General features: G+C 43.5%; 2 protein-coding genes across 3 annotated transcripts; both read left to right on the top strand.

Moving 5' to 3' along the window:
- Positions 1 to 585: 585 nt before the first annotated feature.
- Positions 586 to 2,751, top strand: LOC148323841 (pancreas/duodenum homeobox protein 1-like). Of its 2 annotated transcripts, none has more exons than XM_088315568.1 (4): positions 586 to 611; positions 698 to 1,130; positions 1,669 to 1,829; positions 1,979 to 2,751. In XM_088315568.1, exons 1-4 carry the CDS (start codon positions 603 to 605, stop codon positions 2,291 to 2,293), a joined length of 918 nt encoding a protein of 305 aa, XP_088171694.1. In that variant the 5' UTR covers positions 586 to 602; the 3' UTR covers positions 2,294 to 2,751. The 2 variants fall into 2 exon arrangements, with proteins under 2 accessions (XP_088171694.1, XP_088171693.1); XM_088315567.1 differs by having other exon boundaries at positions 1,666 to 1,829.
- Positions 2,752 to 2,952: 201 nt separating this feature from the next.
- cfap65 (cilia and flagella associated protein 65) lies at positions 2,953 to 14,859 on the top strand. Its single transcript, XM_088315388.1, has 35 exons — positions 2,953 to 3,069; positions 3,632 to 3,714; positions 3,861 to 4,033; positions 4,116 to 4,218; positions 4,310 to 4,476; positions 4,544 to 4,752; positions 4,847 to 4,983; positions 5,061 to 5,286; positions 5,374 to 5,642; positions 5,966 to 6,142; positions 6,233 to 6,453; positions 6,564 to 6,717; positions 6,946 to 7,077; positions 7,388 to 7,645; positions 7,725 to 7,864; positions 7,947 to 8,031; positions 8,100 to 8,246; positions 8,340 to 8,505; positions 8,690 to 8,818; positions 8,888 to 9,101; positions 9,170 to 9,298; positions 9,681 to 9,771; positions 9,855 to 9,934; positions 10,354 to 10,420; positions 10,570 to 10,680; positions 10,806 to 10,997; positions 11,083 to 11,226; positions 11,349 to 11,474; positions 11,638 to 11,754; positions 12,406 to 12,540; positions 12,617 to 12,667; positions 12,750 to 12,937; positions 13,158 to 13,286; positions 14,065 to 14,409; positions 14,661 to 14,859. Exons 2-35 carry the CDS (start codon positions 3,634 to 3,636, stop codon positions 14,779 to 14,781), a joined length of 5,214 nt encoding a protein of 1,737 aa, XP_088171514.1. The 5' UTR covers positions 2,953 to 3,069; positions 3,632 to 3,633; the 3' UTR covers positions 14,782 to 14,859.
- Positions 14,860 to 15,376: the final 517 nt, after the last annotated feature.

Raw genomic sequence — 15,376 nt, 5'->3', positions numbered from 1 at the left:
TAGTTGTAAATTGATGGCTTTCCGCGGTCTATAATTACGGCGATCTGGATGGGATTTGTATGAAACGTGCAGGAAGTAAACACAACATGTTAACCAAAGAGAGACATTGCTGTGAGAAAGTATTTTTCCCATTTTTTTTTTTTTTGGTAGATTTTAATGTAATAACTTCCATTCATCCAGTCATTATCTGATCCGCTCATCCTTAAGAGGGTCATGTTACATTATTTGGCTTAAAGGAATAAAGGAATTCCTTCCGGTTCAGGTGACCTGATGGACCCCCAAGTATGAAAATCTTTTTAAATTTTAAATTGAATATTACACACGTGGCCTCATTTTATATTTTGGACAGTTTGGTAGAACATGATCTCGTTATATAATGTCAAATTTTATTTTTCACGTTGTCATGTGAAATTCCTCACATTGAATGAAAAGTCTTTTTTTTTGCAATAATCTTCATCAGTAATGCAGAATTTTTACTTGAGTAGAAAGTGTGAATCTTTTTGGCAGCTCTCCACAGCCACTTGCACCAAAGGCTCTTGGCCAATCACAAGGAAGCACACTTTATAGCTCCTGGCTGGGACTTCTTCCTATTCAGTCCACTGATGAAATGGGTGAGCATTTTTTTTTAGGAAGTCCCCCAGACAGCAAACGAGCAACATCAAGTGTGCAGAATTCAAAGAGCACTTTTCCTCTCCAGTTGCAGCCTCACAAATTCAGCATGGACAGAACGGCCTCGCACCTGGAGAAATCCAAAAACTTCCGCATCGAGGCACTCCTGGCTCACCATGTGGACCAGAGACCGGACGCGTCCCCGGAGACCGCCTACACCGGGAGCCCGGTCCACAGCCCGCGGTCCGAGGCGGGATTGACGCCCACCGCCGCCGTCTGCAACTTCCCCCAACCGGGATTCGGCGCCATGCAGGCCGGGGGATTCCTCGGAATTCACCCGAGGTCCGTGTACCCTTTGGCGGCTCTCGGCGGCCAGCCTCCCGCCTTCGTGTATCCCGGCTTCCCGCAGCTGCTCCAGCCGTACCCGGGTCACTTGACGGCGGGCGGCGCGGGCGGGATCCACCCGCTGGAGCCTTGGATCAGAGCCGGGATGATGTTCTCGAGACTCGGAGAGTATGGAGGTGAGTGCTTCCATATACCATATTTGCATAAATATTATTCATGAATTATAATACAAGATTGTAGCTTTACATACATTAAAAAAATAATAATCACAGTGGTGAGACTGAAATGATTGAAATTGATGGAGCATTTTCTATAAACCTGTTGCTTTTTCATGTAATAACAGTTTGATTAAATTGTATTTAAAAAAATAAATAAATAAAAATCAACGTATACTCTCCTTATACTCTCCAATTTAGAAGCCGTATTTTAAATTTGGTCTCCTCAGGATGATTTATCTTCTTAAATGAGATGCAAAAATGGCAATAAATGTGAAACACCTGAACCAGACCGAGCACTTCATCGACGGGTCACGATTACAGTGGTTTCATTTCAATAATGGACCTCTGTGGGTTTTGCAACACTACAAGTTAGACTATTTGAAGGTTTTAAAATATTTTTAAATATAAACACAAGGGCAGATTATTCCTATTGCTTGATTGAATTGCCTAATCCAAATATAACGTCATTAAAAATCCAAACTGTGTTCCTCAGCAGCCCCCGCCCAAGCCGCTTTGTTGGGCAAGTGCCGGAAGCCCAGGACGGCTTTCACCAGCCGGCAGCTGTTGGAACTGGAAAACCAGTTCAAGATCAACAAGTACCTTTCCAGACCCAAACGTTTTGAGGTGGCCACCTCACTCATGCTGACGGAGACGCAGGTACTTTGTACACGTCGTTGCTGTTGTGCTGTAGAATCCACTGAAGACGGTCCAGTGATGTGGAATTTGGGAATTCCAATCGGAATCATCTTAATTGGCCAAGCACTGCATGCTCAAAGTCATGCGGGTTTTATGCTCCTTTACCCCAGGTTAAAATTTGGTTCCAGAACAGGCGAATGAAGTGGAAGCGAAGCCGTAAAGCCAAGGAGCAAACGAACCCGGCGTCCCCGCTAAGTGACGACGAAAGAGCTGACAGTGTCCAGCTCCAGGCGGACTCTCCCGGCTCCAGCCTGGAGGATGAAAATGAGGTGGATGGCGAGGAAGAAGACGAGGATCCAAGTGTTCTGCCGGCTTCTCTGGGCTCCCTCTTGAGGCGTGCCGGAGGAGTCACGGAGAACTACAGGTCTCATTTGGAAGAGGAGTTGGAGGAGGGAAGTTCAAGGAGAAGTGGGGTTTTCCCATAGTTGGGACTAAAGTTTTCCTTTTTTGTGTGTGTTTGTATAATGTTCTAGAGACGCACAATGGAGCAGGTGCACACATTTTATTTCTCGCAATCCAGTCATTGAAATGTTATGTCTAGCCACAATTTGGCGTTACACACCACGTTTAACGTCGGAATCCATACAGTCCTGAAGGGCATTTTAATACATAATTAAATAAATTTATTCTGTTGTTACACACTAATATATGGAAGTTTTTTTTTCTCCAAAATAGTTTTTTTCTGAATTTAATGACATGGATTTGCTTTTCAGGAAAATGCAAGCATACACTTTACACATCACGTGTTCGTTTGAACTCTTCTCTTAGTCAGTGTTACCGTTCATTCTTTAAAATGTTTTCCGTGAGTGTGACTTAGTCCAAATATTTTAAGAGTCTTATAATTTAATATATTTTACCTGATTTTGCAACTGTGGCTTTTATTGTGTGAAGGCGCATTTGTTTTGTTTTCATTGTTCAAAAATAAAAATGTGAAGAACAAATTTCCATGAGACGTATTCAACTTTAATTGTCAACATGCCTGCAGAAAATATGTTTGAGATGTGAACATTTGGCGTTAAAAAAAAGCCGTGATACTCCTTCGCTTTGTCGTCCTCCGTCAGCTTCCGTAGTTACCATGGCAACAAGCAAACGTCAACGACTCGTGAACTTCAAATTCCTCTACACGGTTCTTTATTTCTCTTTTTATATACAACAAATGGAATAAGTTGTTTCTGTCGGAAAGAGTTCATACTTTAAGCAGGTAAGCGTGTGTTTGTCTCAGAATAACATTTAAACTGTCACATGTGCTTTTAATGCGGTAGCGTCATCGTAGTAAAATAATTGAAGTTTTAATGACGTCACCATTTTTTAATATAAGGCAAAGCCTGTTATGTTAAGAATATGAATGTAATCAATAATAATTTATCGTGTAAAAATAAGAGCTAGCGAGAATGCTACACGATCACTTATCTTGCTAGCTCGCTAGATCTTTGCAATTAATTTAATCTTATCGAATTCAACAGTGCTTAAAAGTGATTTTCTTTTTCATCAGGTACTTTGTACTTTTCAGATTACATCGTGCCATCTTTGCTGCAAACATTTTAACTGTATGGACGAAATCGAAAAACATATTTTTCATTTTTCAATATTGTCTGACTGTGCTTTTGTTGTTGTTTTTTCGTGAACTTAACCGACACTCGTGACGTAAACGTTCCCCTCTCTGTTATTGTATACAAGGCACAAAATACAAATTTGTGTTCTCAACTTAAATGTAGGACATGTCAGGAAACATAATAACAACGTCTCATTGTCCTTGTCTGCAGTCATGTTAGCTGAGTCCGAGGGTCCAAAACCATTCGGGTCAGAAGGACTGTGGAAGTCCTCCATTCTTGTCAACAATACCAAAGTAAGCATCTTCCTACTTGACTCGTTTTTTTTTTTTTGTTGTTGTTGTTGTTTTTTGTGCTGAAGGATGCACACGCGTGGGTGGCACCCATCATTCGAATTAAGATTTTCTTTTTCTTCTTCGTCTTCTTCTTCCTCCACTGGCAGCCTCCAGGGACTCAGCACAAGCACCAGCGGCGCACGCCCGTTCAAAGAAACTCCTTCATGGGACTGGAAACGAAACCTGAGCTGCTGTGGGAGGACTGGGACGAGGGCAAAGAATTCACCAAGTCGCTAACGTTAAAGAACGTTGGCCTCAAGCTCCAGAAACTTCACTTAAGGTCAGCGGCGCTTCTCGAAAGGCAACACACACGTCATAATTGGATACATCCGCATGCATATTCTGTCTTTGCTCCCTCTCAGACCGCCGGTGACCAAATTCTTCAGCATCTCCAGTTCCCGGAACATCGGCGTGAGCCCGGGGACGACTCTGTCCATACCCGTTACTTTTAAACCGGCAGAGAAGGTAATATCGTTGGTTATGCATTAGCGTCTGACTATCTAGCACGCATTGGTGTTTGATGTAATGCCCGCGAAACGTCTCGTGTGTCGGACAGTGCAAGTACGAGGACAGCATTGAGTTTCAGGGCAAAGATAGCAGCTTCCAAGTATTGCTTCGGGCCGTGATTCCCTATCCGGCCCTGGAAGTGCCAGACGCCGTGCTCCTTCCACTCTGTGCGGTGCATCAATCCACGTCTGCTATTTTTCCGCTAAAGAATCTCAGGTAATGAAGTCATCCTATCCTCCCTGAAGTGGACTTCATTGCGTAACGTCTGAAAAATGTCACACAGCAAACTCCACACGTCCTTCCGCTGGGAGTGTTCAGAACCTTTCCAAGTGAGTCCAGAGGAAGGCGTGCTGAAGCCCAGCCAGGAGATTCAGCTCATGGTTGTGTTCCAGCCACATCAGGCGCTGTTGTTCAACAAACACGCGTCTTGTCATTTTGGCGCGGAAGGAGAGAAAGAGGACTGCTGCGCCGTTGTGCGTCTTCAGGGAGTGGGTACGGTCAACCGAACCAACACGCTTCAAGTGTGTCGACGGTCGGGGGCGGCGCAGTCATTCGGCTCTTATCTTGTGTCTGCTCTTCTCGACAGCCAAGTATCCATGTCTTCAGTTGAGAAGCCCGAGTTCGAAAGCCGAGCAAAAACATGGCGGTCCCGTGCTTAGCTTTGGTTCTGTCGCCATTGGACAAAATTTACAGAAATCTTTTGACATCTTTAATCCCTCGCATGTGAGTAAGGTTGGATTTGACACTGCCGGACCAAGCAAGTCCTCCATTCTGATTGAATGCGGAAGTCTGATTTTTAGGTCACTGCGTTTTTTTCCCTCACGCGACTTGGTGGTGGAGTGCCCATGTTGGGCTCCGCGTTCTTCTGCGACGTCTGCAGCGGCAAAGTGGCCGCCGGCGGACATATGACGGCCAAAGTCACCTACACGCCAACTATTGCCGATTCCGTCTCGGTGGAGTATTTGACTGTGGAATGCAAAGGGGCGCTCAACAAAACTGTGCTGAAGCTCATTGGAAACTGCACAGGTAGGACACATCGATGCTGTCGCTATTTGGGATTGCAACACGACATAAATTCATCCCTGCGTGAATTTTTTATTTTTTTCTCACAAGCCCCCAAGCTATCTTTTTCTTCATCTGTGGTCGACTTTGGCTGTATGGAAGTGGGAAGCACGGCGACGCAGACAATTGAGATGGTCAATTGTTCATGCGTCCAGGCCATCTATCAGTGGGACCTCGACTGTGCGGGTCACAGCGTGTTCAGCATCCAACCGTTATGCGGCACCTTGCCCCCCAAGAGTTGCGTCACGCTGACCGTCATCTACGTCCCCACCGTGCCTTTCGCCCATCACAGAAGCGTGCCGTGTTTTATACTGCACGCGGTAAGGAACTAAGTCATGTTACGCTACCACAGTGCTGCTCAATTATTTTATGTTACGCCCCCAAAGCAAGAAGAAAACTAATTTATTGTCCATTAATCAATTTAATTTTGACACTTTCACGAGACACAAAACGTTCGAGCGATCGTAACATCATGCAGTTGAAGCAATGAATTTAGTCATTCTTCTGTATACCACTAGGGGGAGCTTTCCATTTGTAGTACTGTAATTAAATACTTTAATCATAAAAAGAAATACTGGCAAAAAAAAAAAATTATAAATACATAAACGAGGGAAATTAGGCTGATGCAGCTTTTCTTTTCTAGGAGCCTTTGTTCCTCGACCTGATTGGCACGTGTCACTCAGATCTCCACCAACCATCTGTGCTGACACCAGAACATTTATCGAACATTCAAGAGAATCGCTCGGACATCATCGGCGTCCTGCTGCCGAGCAACAGCACGCAGCTGGATCCGCAAGCGTTCTGCTTGTCTGTGGATGAGGTGAAAGGGCGATCCCGACGGGTCGCCGCCCCGACGCAAAAATATATTCCACTGGTATTTATAGATTAATTTGCGTTTGTCATTGTTTAGAAATCAAGCCGGCAATCGGATATCTCGTCTACACGGTCGATAACTCCCAAGGAAGACGTTGACCAAGCAGGCTCGGCAGAGGTGGATTCACCTTCGTCTTCTCCCACGCGCGTCTCCGTGGTGCCCAGCGAGCTGCTCTTTAATCACTTCACAACTTTGTCCACTTCATCTGCATCTTCTCAAGGGGTGGCCGTCACCAACAACTCCGCTATCAAAGTCACGTAAAGTTGTCTTTATCTTTTCTCCACAGACTTCAACTGGATTGTTTTTTTTGTTTTTTGTTTTAAATGAACTAAAAAGGTGGCTTTTATCCCGCGTGGTTCTCTTGCAGCCTGGTGTGGACCAATACCGCCGGCTCACCATTTTCCGTCTCTCCCTCAATACGTGAGCTGTCGCCACTGAAGTGCACTTCGTTCCGAGTGACTTACAATCCAAAAGACGTCAATGCACTGCACGCAGCTCAACTCGAGTGCCTCGCTTTTCTAGTAAGGAAGAATTGCTTGAAATCTTTTGTTCATTCCGTCATTGCCTGACCGGAGTGATATTAGTTCTGTTTTGGAGACGAACCAGCTAAAACACATTCTTTTATGATTTACATTTTTTTTTTTGCATCTGAATAATTATAATATGTACTTTTAATTTTCAAAACTTTTGAGTTTGTCCTTACATAGAGATGACATTATTGTACTGATTTATGTGCCTTCTCGGTGCAGCAAAGTCCGCCTTGTCAGATTGAGAAGCAGGTCTGGCCACCTTGGTGTGTCATCGTCCGAGTCATTGGACACTCTTTTGAGCATGGCAAAGAGCACTTCCATCCATACTTCTCGCTAGAGCCAAATAAAGTGGTAAGCGTCACACCCGACCACTACAGAACAAATAAGGGGGGGTACACTTTTGCAATCACATTACCGCCGTTAATTAATTTTATTTACCCTTTTTGTAAAGGATTGTCATGTTTTTGTGTTGGGTTGTAGGTCACATCGATGGTAGAAATAATTTTAAAATTTTTAATTTGGGCTCTTTTTTTTTTTTTAAATACATCAATAAGCAGGCATTTCAAGAGGGGTGTGTAGACTTTTTGTAATCACTGTACATGTCATTGCTGTTCCAAACGGTATTCCTGAACTTTTTATGTTTGTATTTGGCGTGTCGTAGGTATTCACGGGCCTTAGTGTTCGGTCGTATCAGACGTTGCTCCTCCGCAATAACGGCCATCAGCCCTTCACCTTCTGTCGGAACCTCAACGAAAGTTTGGACCCCGCCTCGGAGGCGTTGGTGTCTGTCGTGCCGAGGTGCGGCTTGATCCAGCCCGGTGCTCACCAAATCCTCACCGTCATCACGACTCCCAAAGCAGATTCTCCCGCAGAGGGAGTGAATCTGCGCCTCCAGCTCAATTTCAGCAAATGCACGAAGGTACAACACAGACGAAATATTCAGCCACAAAGCTTTTTTTTTTTTTTTTCTGGATGATTTACTTTTCTGTGTCCTGTAGGAGATTACAGTTATCAGCATATTGGAAAAGATTCGTGTGTCACTAGGGGGAGGTGGTACTTTATATTTCCAAGATACGTCTGTGGGCTCACCCACCCAGCAGACCCACCTCATCAGAAACGTCTGCCGCATTCCCCTGGGGTGAGTTTCGTTCGATCGTGTAGGATAATAACCGTCCTTTTTCCATTTCTAAAGGATCAGATTCTGAAACTTGTTGTCGTAGCTATCAATGGAACATCCGTTACTCAGACCAGCATCTCATCTCTGTTCATCCGGAAGCTGGTGAACTGCAAGCCAACGAGAGCGCGGTAAGTTGCGATCGCACCGTAAGAAATAAATTCTTTAAGCTTTTTTTTTGCTTTTTTTTTTATTACAGCAACAGAAATGGTCCTTCAATCCCAAGGAAGAGAAAACATATATCCTTGAGCCTGCTCTCACCTTCTGGCCAATTCAAAACCCCGATTATAACAAGTCCATCGTTACCCTCAAAATAATGGGAAAAGGCGCCAAAGGCTTCATAGAGGTGCGTTCATCCATCTCGCTTGATTCCAACTGCCGAGCATGTTCATTGGAAGCGTTTGGAAGTTGCGAATGTGGTTGGGCGTTGTCTACTCAGGCGGTTAAAGACGTCTTGGAAATGGGAGACACGCTAGTTGGACGCGCTCAGTCGATTGACGTTCCCTTGGTGAACAACAGTACCTGCTCCATCTCCTTCAGCGTTTCCATTGAGCAGACGCTACAAGATGAGCAAGTTCATCAGGACCTCCAACCCGCGGCGATGGGTAAACCTTACTACACCGATTCCCAGCCTTCATTGAGCCGAGGCACATTTCGCATGAAAAACGTTTTGGATTAGCCCTGATTGAAGTTGGCTGTGACCACCCCCACAACGGCGCAGCAACAAACAACCGGTCATTATTGTTGTGCTAAATAAACTCAATTGAGTCAGGTTCCATTTTTTTCCAGCCCTGCAATTTGACTGCGAAGGCGGAACCGTGGCCTCTCGCTCTACTTTCATGCTCCGAGCCACATTTCGGCCTGATCGACAAGCTCGCTACCGGTGGATCATCAACTACCAGATACTGAATTGCAGTGGTACGTACAAAACACACCTCAAAGAATTCTCGTTGTTTTCTGCTCATTCCGTCTCTTTTCTCCCCCCAGGCGAGCTGTTGTCCCCTCCGCAAGCCGTGTGCGAAGTGGGCGCCACTGGCGTGTTCCCCACCATGCAGGTGACGGACGTGTGCAGCGGCGGCGTTACGGCTTGGCTCAGCAAGACGTACGTGTGGAAACTGCTGTCGGTGGACAACCTCAATGAGCAGCTGCTCTCCGTGCCCTCGCCTGTGGAGCACACGTACCGAAGCCCAAGAAGCCACCGGTGAAGCGCACGGGATTCTTTTGTTTCAAAATGCAAATTGTCACAATCGTGGTTCTTTGTCTTTCTAGTATGCGCATATACCCGGCCATCTTAATCAAAGCCATGCTGGATTTTAACTTCAGCGCGGCTCCCCTGAATTCGGAACCTTCCACTTTTGCCTTGGTGTTTTACAACCCGGGCAGCATCTCTGTGGAGTGGTAAGTCATGGTCGGCAAGTGGCAGTCCAAGACAAAATGGCCGCCCCCTGAAATGGATTCAAACGATTAATGGATGAATTCAGCTTCCAAAAACGCAATATTAATCAGAATTTACTGTTTTGACCAGTTTCACTTGACTTCCCAGTTCAAATGATTTTTTTTTTATTCTTGCTCTGCTTTCAACTTGGCATGACAGTTGAGGCTGCCAAATAAGGTAAAAAAATTTGCAATCGTTCTTCATCCATCTTGGCGGGAGCACGTCACACACATGATATTAAGACACACACACACACACACACACACAAATTGGTAATGTGTTTCATTTAATGTATGCGTAAACACTTTTCACCGACTTGCTGATTTGCTTCCTCTTTAAATTTAGGACATTCTTGTTTCCAGACGACCAGCAGGTCGACTTCAAGCACTGGAGCCAGCGAGAAGAGTTATGTCACAACGAGCTCGAGCAGATGCAGGCATGTCACAATTTTTTTTTTCGTGACATCAATTGATTTGGATTAAGTTATTTAATTCCAACGTGTATTTCTGATATTTACAGGTTGTGGAACTTTTCAGCGTGTTTCCGCTGTCAGGAACTCTGCTTTCCGGCCAGCAGAAGTCAGTTGAGCTCAGCTACAGGTCAGACATGATCACGGAGAGCAGCGGCTCCCAAACTGGCTTTCAATTCGATTTGCGGTTTCTACAAAGAAAAAAAAATGCTGATCTGTTATGATGTCCTGACATTTAAATGTGGATACCTAAATATGGGGACCGGCTTGCGGAGAAAAGAAAATTAGTCAACTTATTTTAATAGATATTAAAGGCAACTTATCCAGGAAAAAAAGATGGAATATTATATGAATAAAGTGTGAAATTCACTTTTCAATTTTGACATTCTTCGCCGAGTAAATTTTGACTTTGATATGAAAATATTCTGACTTCATTTTGGACAAATTCGACTTTTTTTCTTGTCAGATTATGAAACGTGTCTTTGTTCCTTTTGAGCAGATTGAGCGATGTGTGGATGATTTGGTCTTCCAATAATTTTCTTTTTCCAGCCATGTCTTTGTCGGGACGCATCAATTGCCGATCATTTTGAAAATCTCGCACGGCAGAGAAATCTTGGTAAGTCACTGCTCCAAAATATCTTTTTTTGTTTTGTTTTGTCTTGTAGTTACTCTGACAGGACGCCGATCAAGTCATACAATAAAATAATTTTATTACTAATTAACTTGTCTGAACTAGTGAACAAGTTGCTCATGTGTTCCTGACAGCTGCACTTCCAAGGGGTGACGGTGGAACAAGAGAGACCACATCTGTACTTTTTATCCAGGCATCACGTTTTCACGCCGATCATGATTGGTGGTTTAAGCCCTCCGATGCAGGTGCGACTGTAAAATGTTTGCAACGTTACTCTCTAACTTGAGAGCTTATTAAAGCCGTGACGCTGTAGCCGCCAGGCCCCGCCTCTTAAAGGCGCATGCCACGTTTGTCTTTGCTTACGCTGTAGACGTACGACCTTTACAACGGCGGCGATGTTCCCGTCCGCTACGAAGTGAACGGCGGCGTGCTGTCGCAGCTCCAGGAGAACAACTTTAATCAGCCGCTGCTGTCTTGCCTCAACCCGGTCGGAGTCGTCCTACCGGGGAAGATGGCCAAGCTGGAATTCATTTTCTCTCCGCTGGAGGCCAAGATGTACAGTGTATGCGTCACTTTCGTACTCCTCTGCTGTCGCTTCGTTCCCAAAATGTTGATCAGCTTTCAATGACATTATTGTCTAATACCAGATGGATGTTCCAATTCACGTCCGACAAGGGGAAACTACTGTGGTGAGATTCGATGGCTGCGGCTTAGACACTGAAGGAGATGTGCTCCCAAGCACCGATCCCAAAACCGCCCCCTGCGTACAGAGGATACCGCTCCCCGGGCAGGTGAGAATGGAGAAGTACACTTGTAAATCTATTGACTCTTAAAGACTTGAACCGTCTGCAAGATGTCGTCAAATTCTCTTGAGACGACATTGCGCATTTAAATGCTCTGTATGTGTGTGCAGAGCGCGTTCCTATCCGTGGACAGCATCTCTCTGGGCGAGATCCCCGTGTGCTCACAGTCTTCCAGAGTTTTCTTCCTCACTAACGTGTCCTTGAAACAAATCCTTTATAAATGGTGTTTGACTCAGGTGAGCGTCCCGCAGCTCCAGAAAGAAGCGTATCACGTTGCAAAAATGGGAAGAGCAATGAGTCTGGTTTTGTTTCTGTTTTCTTTTTCCAATTGTTGTTTGGAGGTTTTTGATTGTGCCAGGTGACAAAGCCTTTGGGCTTTTTGTTTTGTGTCGCTGTAAGGTGATCCGCATCCAGCCGAAACAAGGCCTGCTACGTCCGGGAGAGAGCATCATTTGTGTGATGACCTTCATGGCTACCGACTTCCCCACGATTCATCATCTAGACATCATATGTCAGGTATCACCCTTTTCATCCTTCTTCTTATTATTGTTATATTAAAATAACATTGAAAATAACTGTTTTGTCATTTATTTATTTTCTTTACAGTTACCCTCATTATTATTATTATTATTATTATTATTATTATTATTATTATTATTATTGCCCTGCAATTGGCTGGCAACCAGTTCAGGGTGTCCCCTGACTACTGCCCGAAGATAGCTGCGATAGGCTCTAGCACCCCCGCGACCCTAGTGAGGAGAAGCGGCACAGAAGATGGATGGATATTATTATTAATTATTAATTATTAATTATTAATTATTAATTATTAATTATTAATTATTAATTATTAATTATTAATTATTAATTATTAATTATTAATTATTAATTATTAATTATTAATTATTAATTATTAATTATCAATTATCAATTATCCATTATTAATTATTTCAATCTCTGACACATACAATAATAATTTACTCTTCTTGTTCAGATATATTCAAGAAAAAAAGTGTTTTCTATTCCACTCAATTTGGCCTGTTAGATTCTTGCCCAACTCGTGTTTTTATTTTATTTATTTTATTTTTGACAAGTCCTATTCTGCTATTCAATCCAATATTTCTTGTTATTTTTCCTCAAGCACTGTATTGTTTTTCTTGTTCCTTCCAGCTGACCGAGCAGGTTGCACTGGCGCAATATTTGGACTCTCTGCAGCGTTGGGAGCAGGAACGAGAGAAGCAGCAACATGAATTCGCCATCACGGAGCGGGACCTTGCAGAAAGCCGAAAAGTTCTAGTCGACAAGGTGTCGGCGCAGACATAGTGCATCCTCAAAATAGATGACAGTGATGATATAATACTTTTTGTCCGCCTTGTCACAGGGATGTGCAGCTCTTGCTCACACAAAAGAGCCCCAACTGGGCAAGCACAAGGTGACTCATCATCATCATCATCATTTCCCAATCACATGTCCCTGCAAATTGTTTATCTCAAAGATGATTGTGTGTCTTCCAGCAGGCCCTTCCGCCGATTTGTAGCCGGGTAGCACGAGCAGAGCAGCGAGCTCAGTGTGAAGCCGTCAAAGTGTGTAAACGCCCGACACCGCCTCAACCTACGCTGCTTCATCTGGAGGTGACGGCGCGCTCTTATCAGTCGCAGGAATATGTCCAATATTTCCCCGACCACTTCAATAATCGCTTCAGGTAAACAATTCAACTTGTCAAAGATTCAAAAAGTGAAATTCGTGTCGGTTATATTGATTACGCTGACTGAATTTTTTTTTCCCATTGTTTTGACGATAACATTTGATTACAAAAAAAAACAAAAAAAACACGAATCACACTTATTTTTTTTAATTGTCAAGTGTTTTCTATGTGTATTTGACTTTGGTCACGTCATGGCAGTGGTGGTTTCTGCCGACAGGTGCTTCCAAACGATAAAACCTTCGAGACCTAAAATCTTGTCGGACACTCTACTTCAAGAGGGACGCCCGTCGCAGACGCTGGGTCCCGAGCGACACTTCCTCGAGCATGTAATCGCTTCTCTGATCAGGTAACGCCGTCCTCTAGAGGCAAGCACAAGAAAGCCTGGTGATCATCAGTGCACACCGTCATGATCATCGAGCCTTCCGATTCAAACTTCTTCGGGTGCAATTGTTCCCATTTCAGCTTTATGATGTTTTTCTCAGCATTCCCAATCAATTTAACAGGGCAGTGGTTTTCAAACTTTTACACTCAATACTTAAAAAAAAATACACATTTTTAAATTCTTGTTTATTCAAGTACTGCTATCATGGCAACATTTTAAGATACGCAGCGTAGGACAAAGCGTTGATTAAAAACAAGGTGGTGATTTTATTTTAAAAAGTCCATTTAATATTATTTAAAAATAGTGTAACATTAATGCACATTTTGAAATTCAACACAACACGTAAATATAGGAAAAATATTTTTTTTAATATGGATGCAGTTACAATGTATTGGGCAGTTTTAAAACATGAAATGAAGCCGTGCTTAAAATTTAAAGTGAGAGGAAAAAATAAGCATTTGAAATCAAACAGTTATAAAAGAATCTATTCCAAATCAAGTGTATTGCAAGTTTTAAAAAAGTTTAATAAAAGTAAACTGTACTGTAAAAAATTAAAAACTGTCAAATTTAATTCAGTACTTGTTTTGTGTACCACTAGAGGGAGCTCACATACCACACACTGTGAATCGATGTCCAAGAAAATACCAAATTTTTACTATCAGGATGAGCTTCTATGGTGACGTTAATGTGTTCGTGTCCGGCTTCCGAACATGACTAAGACTGTTTCCGTCTTTTTGCTCAGGAACATACTGGATGACGTCACCTTTTCCCGCTCTCTGCTTACTTTGGCGTCCAAGCCCCTTTTCTACAAGCCCAACGTCATCTTCTCCGCTCCTTCGGCATTCCCGCAACCTCTAATTGGGTTGGGCGAGACAAATCCCGAACTTCACGTTCGCGCTGACAACTCGGGAACGGCGGGAGGCTCCGGGACGAGGCTGAAAATGGTGCCGCGCGCTGAATGCATCCCAGTGAGCGTGTTCAATGATATCTTACTCAACACCCTCCAGAATGTGATGATGGAAGCCGTCAGAGGAGATCTGGACCTCACCGAGCATCACAGAGTGTCCTCGCCAAATGTCTCAGTCAGGTAAAGACACCGACCAGATTTGCGTCACTAGCTCACGAGTATAAAATAGAAAAGACATCCCAGTCCAGTCCGGACTACAAATGAATGGCGCTTACGCAAACGTCACCACTGGCAAATTTATGTCATACCTCAAATAATTTGCAAGGTGTTTTCATTTAATTCTTGATTTAAAAAAAATATTTTTTTCTATACGTCCCCTTTAAATAAAACATCAGCAAATCAAATTGTTAAGATGATGTTTCTTCTTTTAGATCCAGGAGGTACCCCACCGCTAAAGGCAAAAAGGACGACAAGGAAGCAACCCAAAACAAACCAACCCAGGCTGATTTGAAAGCCCCGCTACCAACAGAAAATCACACAGACTCATGTTAAAAAATATTTGGTTAGTAAATGAACTATCTTCATCGACCCAGCAGTAGACGTGACTCCTCACATGGGCAATGATGTAATTCTACTCCATATTTACCATTCCAAATCTCTGACATGGTAAGCACCGTCTCCTTTCCGTGAGTAGTAAAATGCACTTTGGTTTGGTAACAATCATATTTCAGTCATATGTTCAAACTTGTCAAGAAAAATCGCAAGACACATAAGGTTGATTTTCAAATATGAAAACAAGAATACATGCATTGTCTATTTCATGGTCTGTACGTTTAAAAAAGTAATCCTTTTTTACGTCGGAAATCAAACGTTTTCGTTGACAAATGTGTGAGGAGTTAACGGTGACCGCTGCTGAGTTCCATTCATGTGTGCTGCCATCTGGTGGCAACATGGAGTACTTCAGTCAGACTTCGACTTCACATTACAGTACTGAAGTCCTCGCTTTACGGCGCTTTGGAGGTTTCGAACTGAGCGCAATTGACGAGTTTGCGATGCCGTAAGAAGGCACAATCGCTTACTTACTCTTTAACATTTGATTGTGTCATAAATGACCTAAAAGTCATTTCCATACTAATTGTGATTGACT

Source organism: Idiotropiscis lumnitzeri, chromosome 14 (genome assembly GCF_059441095.1).
Source record: "Idiotropiscis lumnitzeri isolate Australia: NSW breed Sydney's pygmy pipehorse chromosome 14, RoL_Ilum_1.0, whole genome shotgun sequence".
In the NCBI taxonomy this organism is placed as follows: domain Eukaryota; kingdom Metazoa; phylum Chordata; class Actinopteri; order Syngnathiformes; family Syngnathidae; genus Idiotropiscis; species Idiotropiscis lumnitzeri.
Note: the sequence above shows the minus strand (reverse complement) of the source record. Positions and strands in the feature narration are given on the sequence as shown.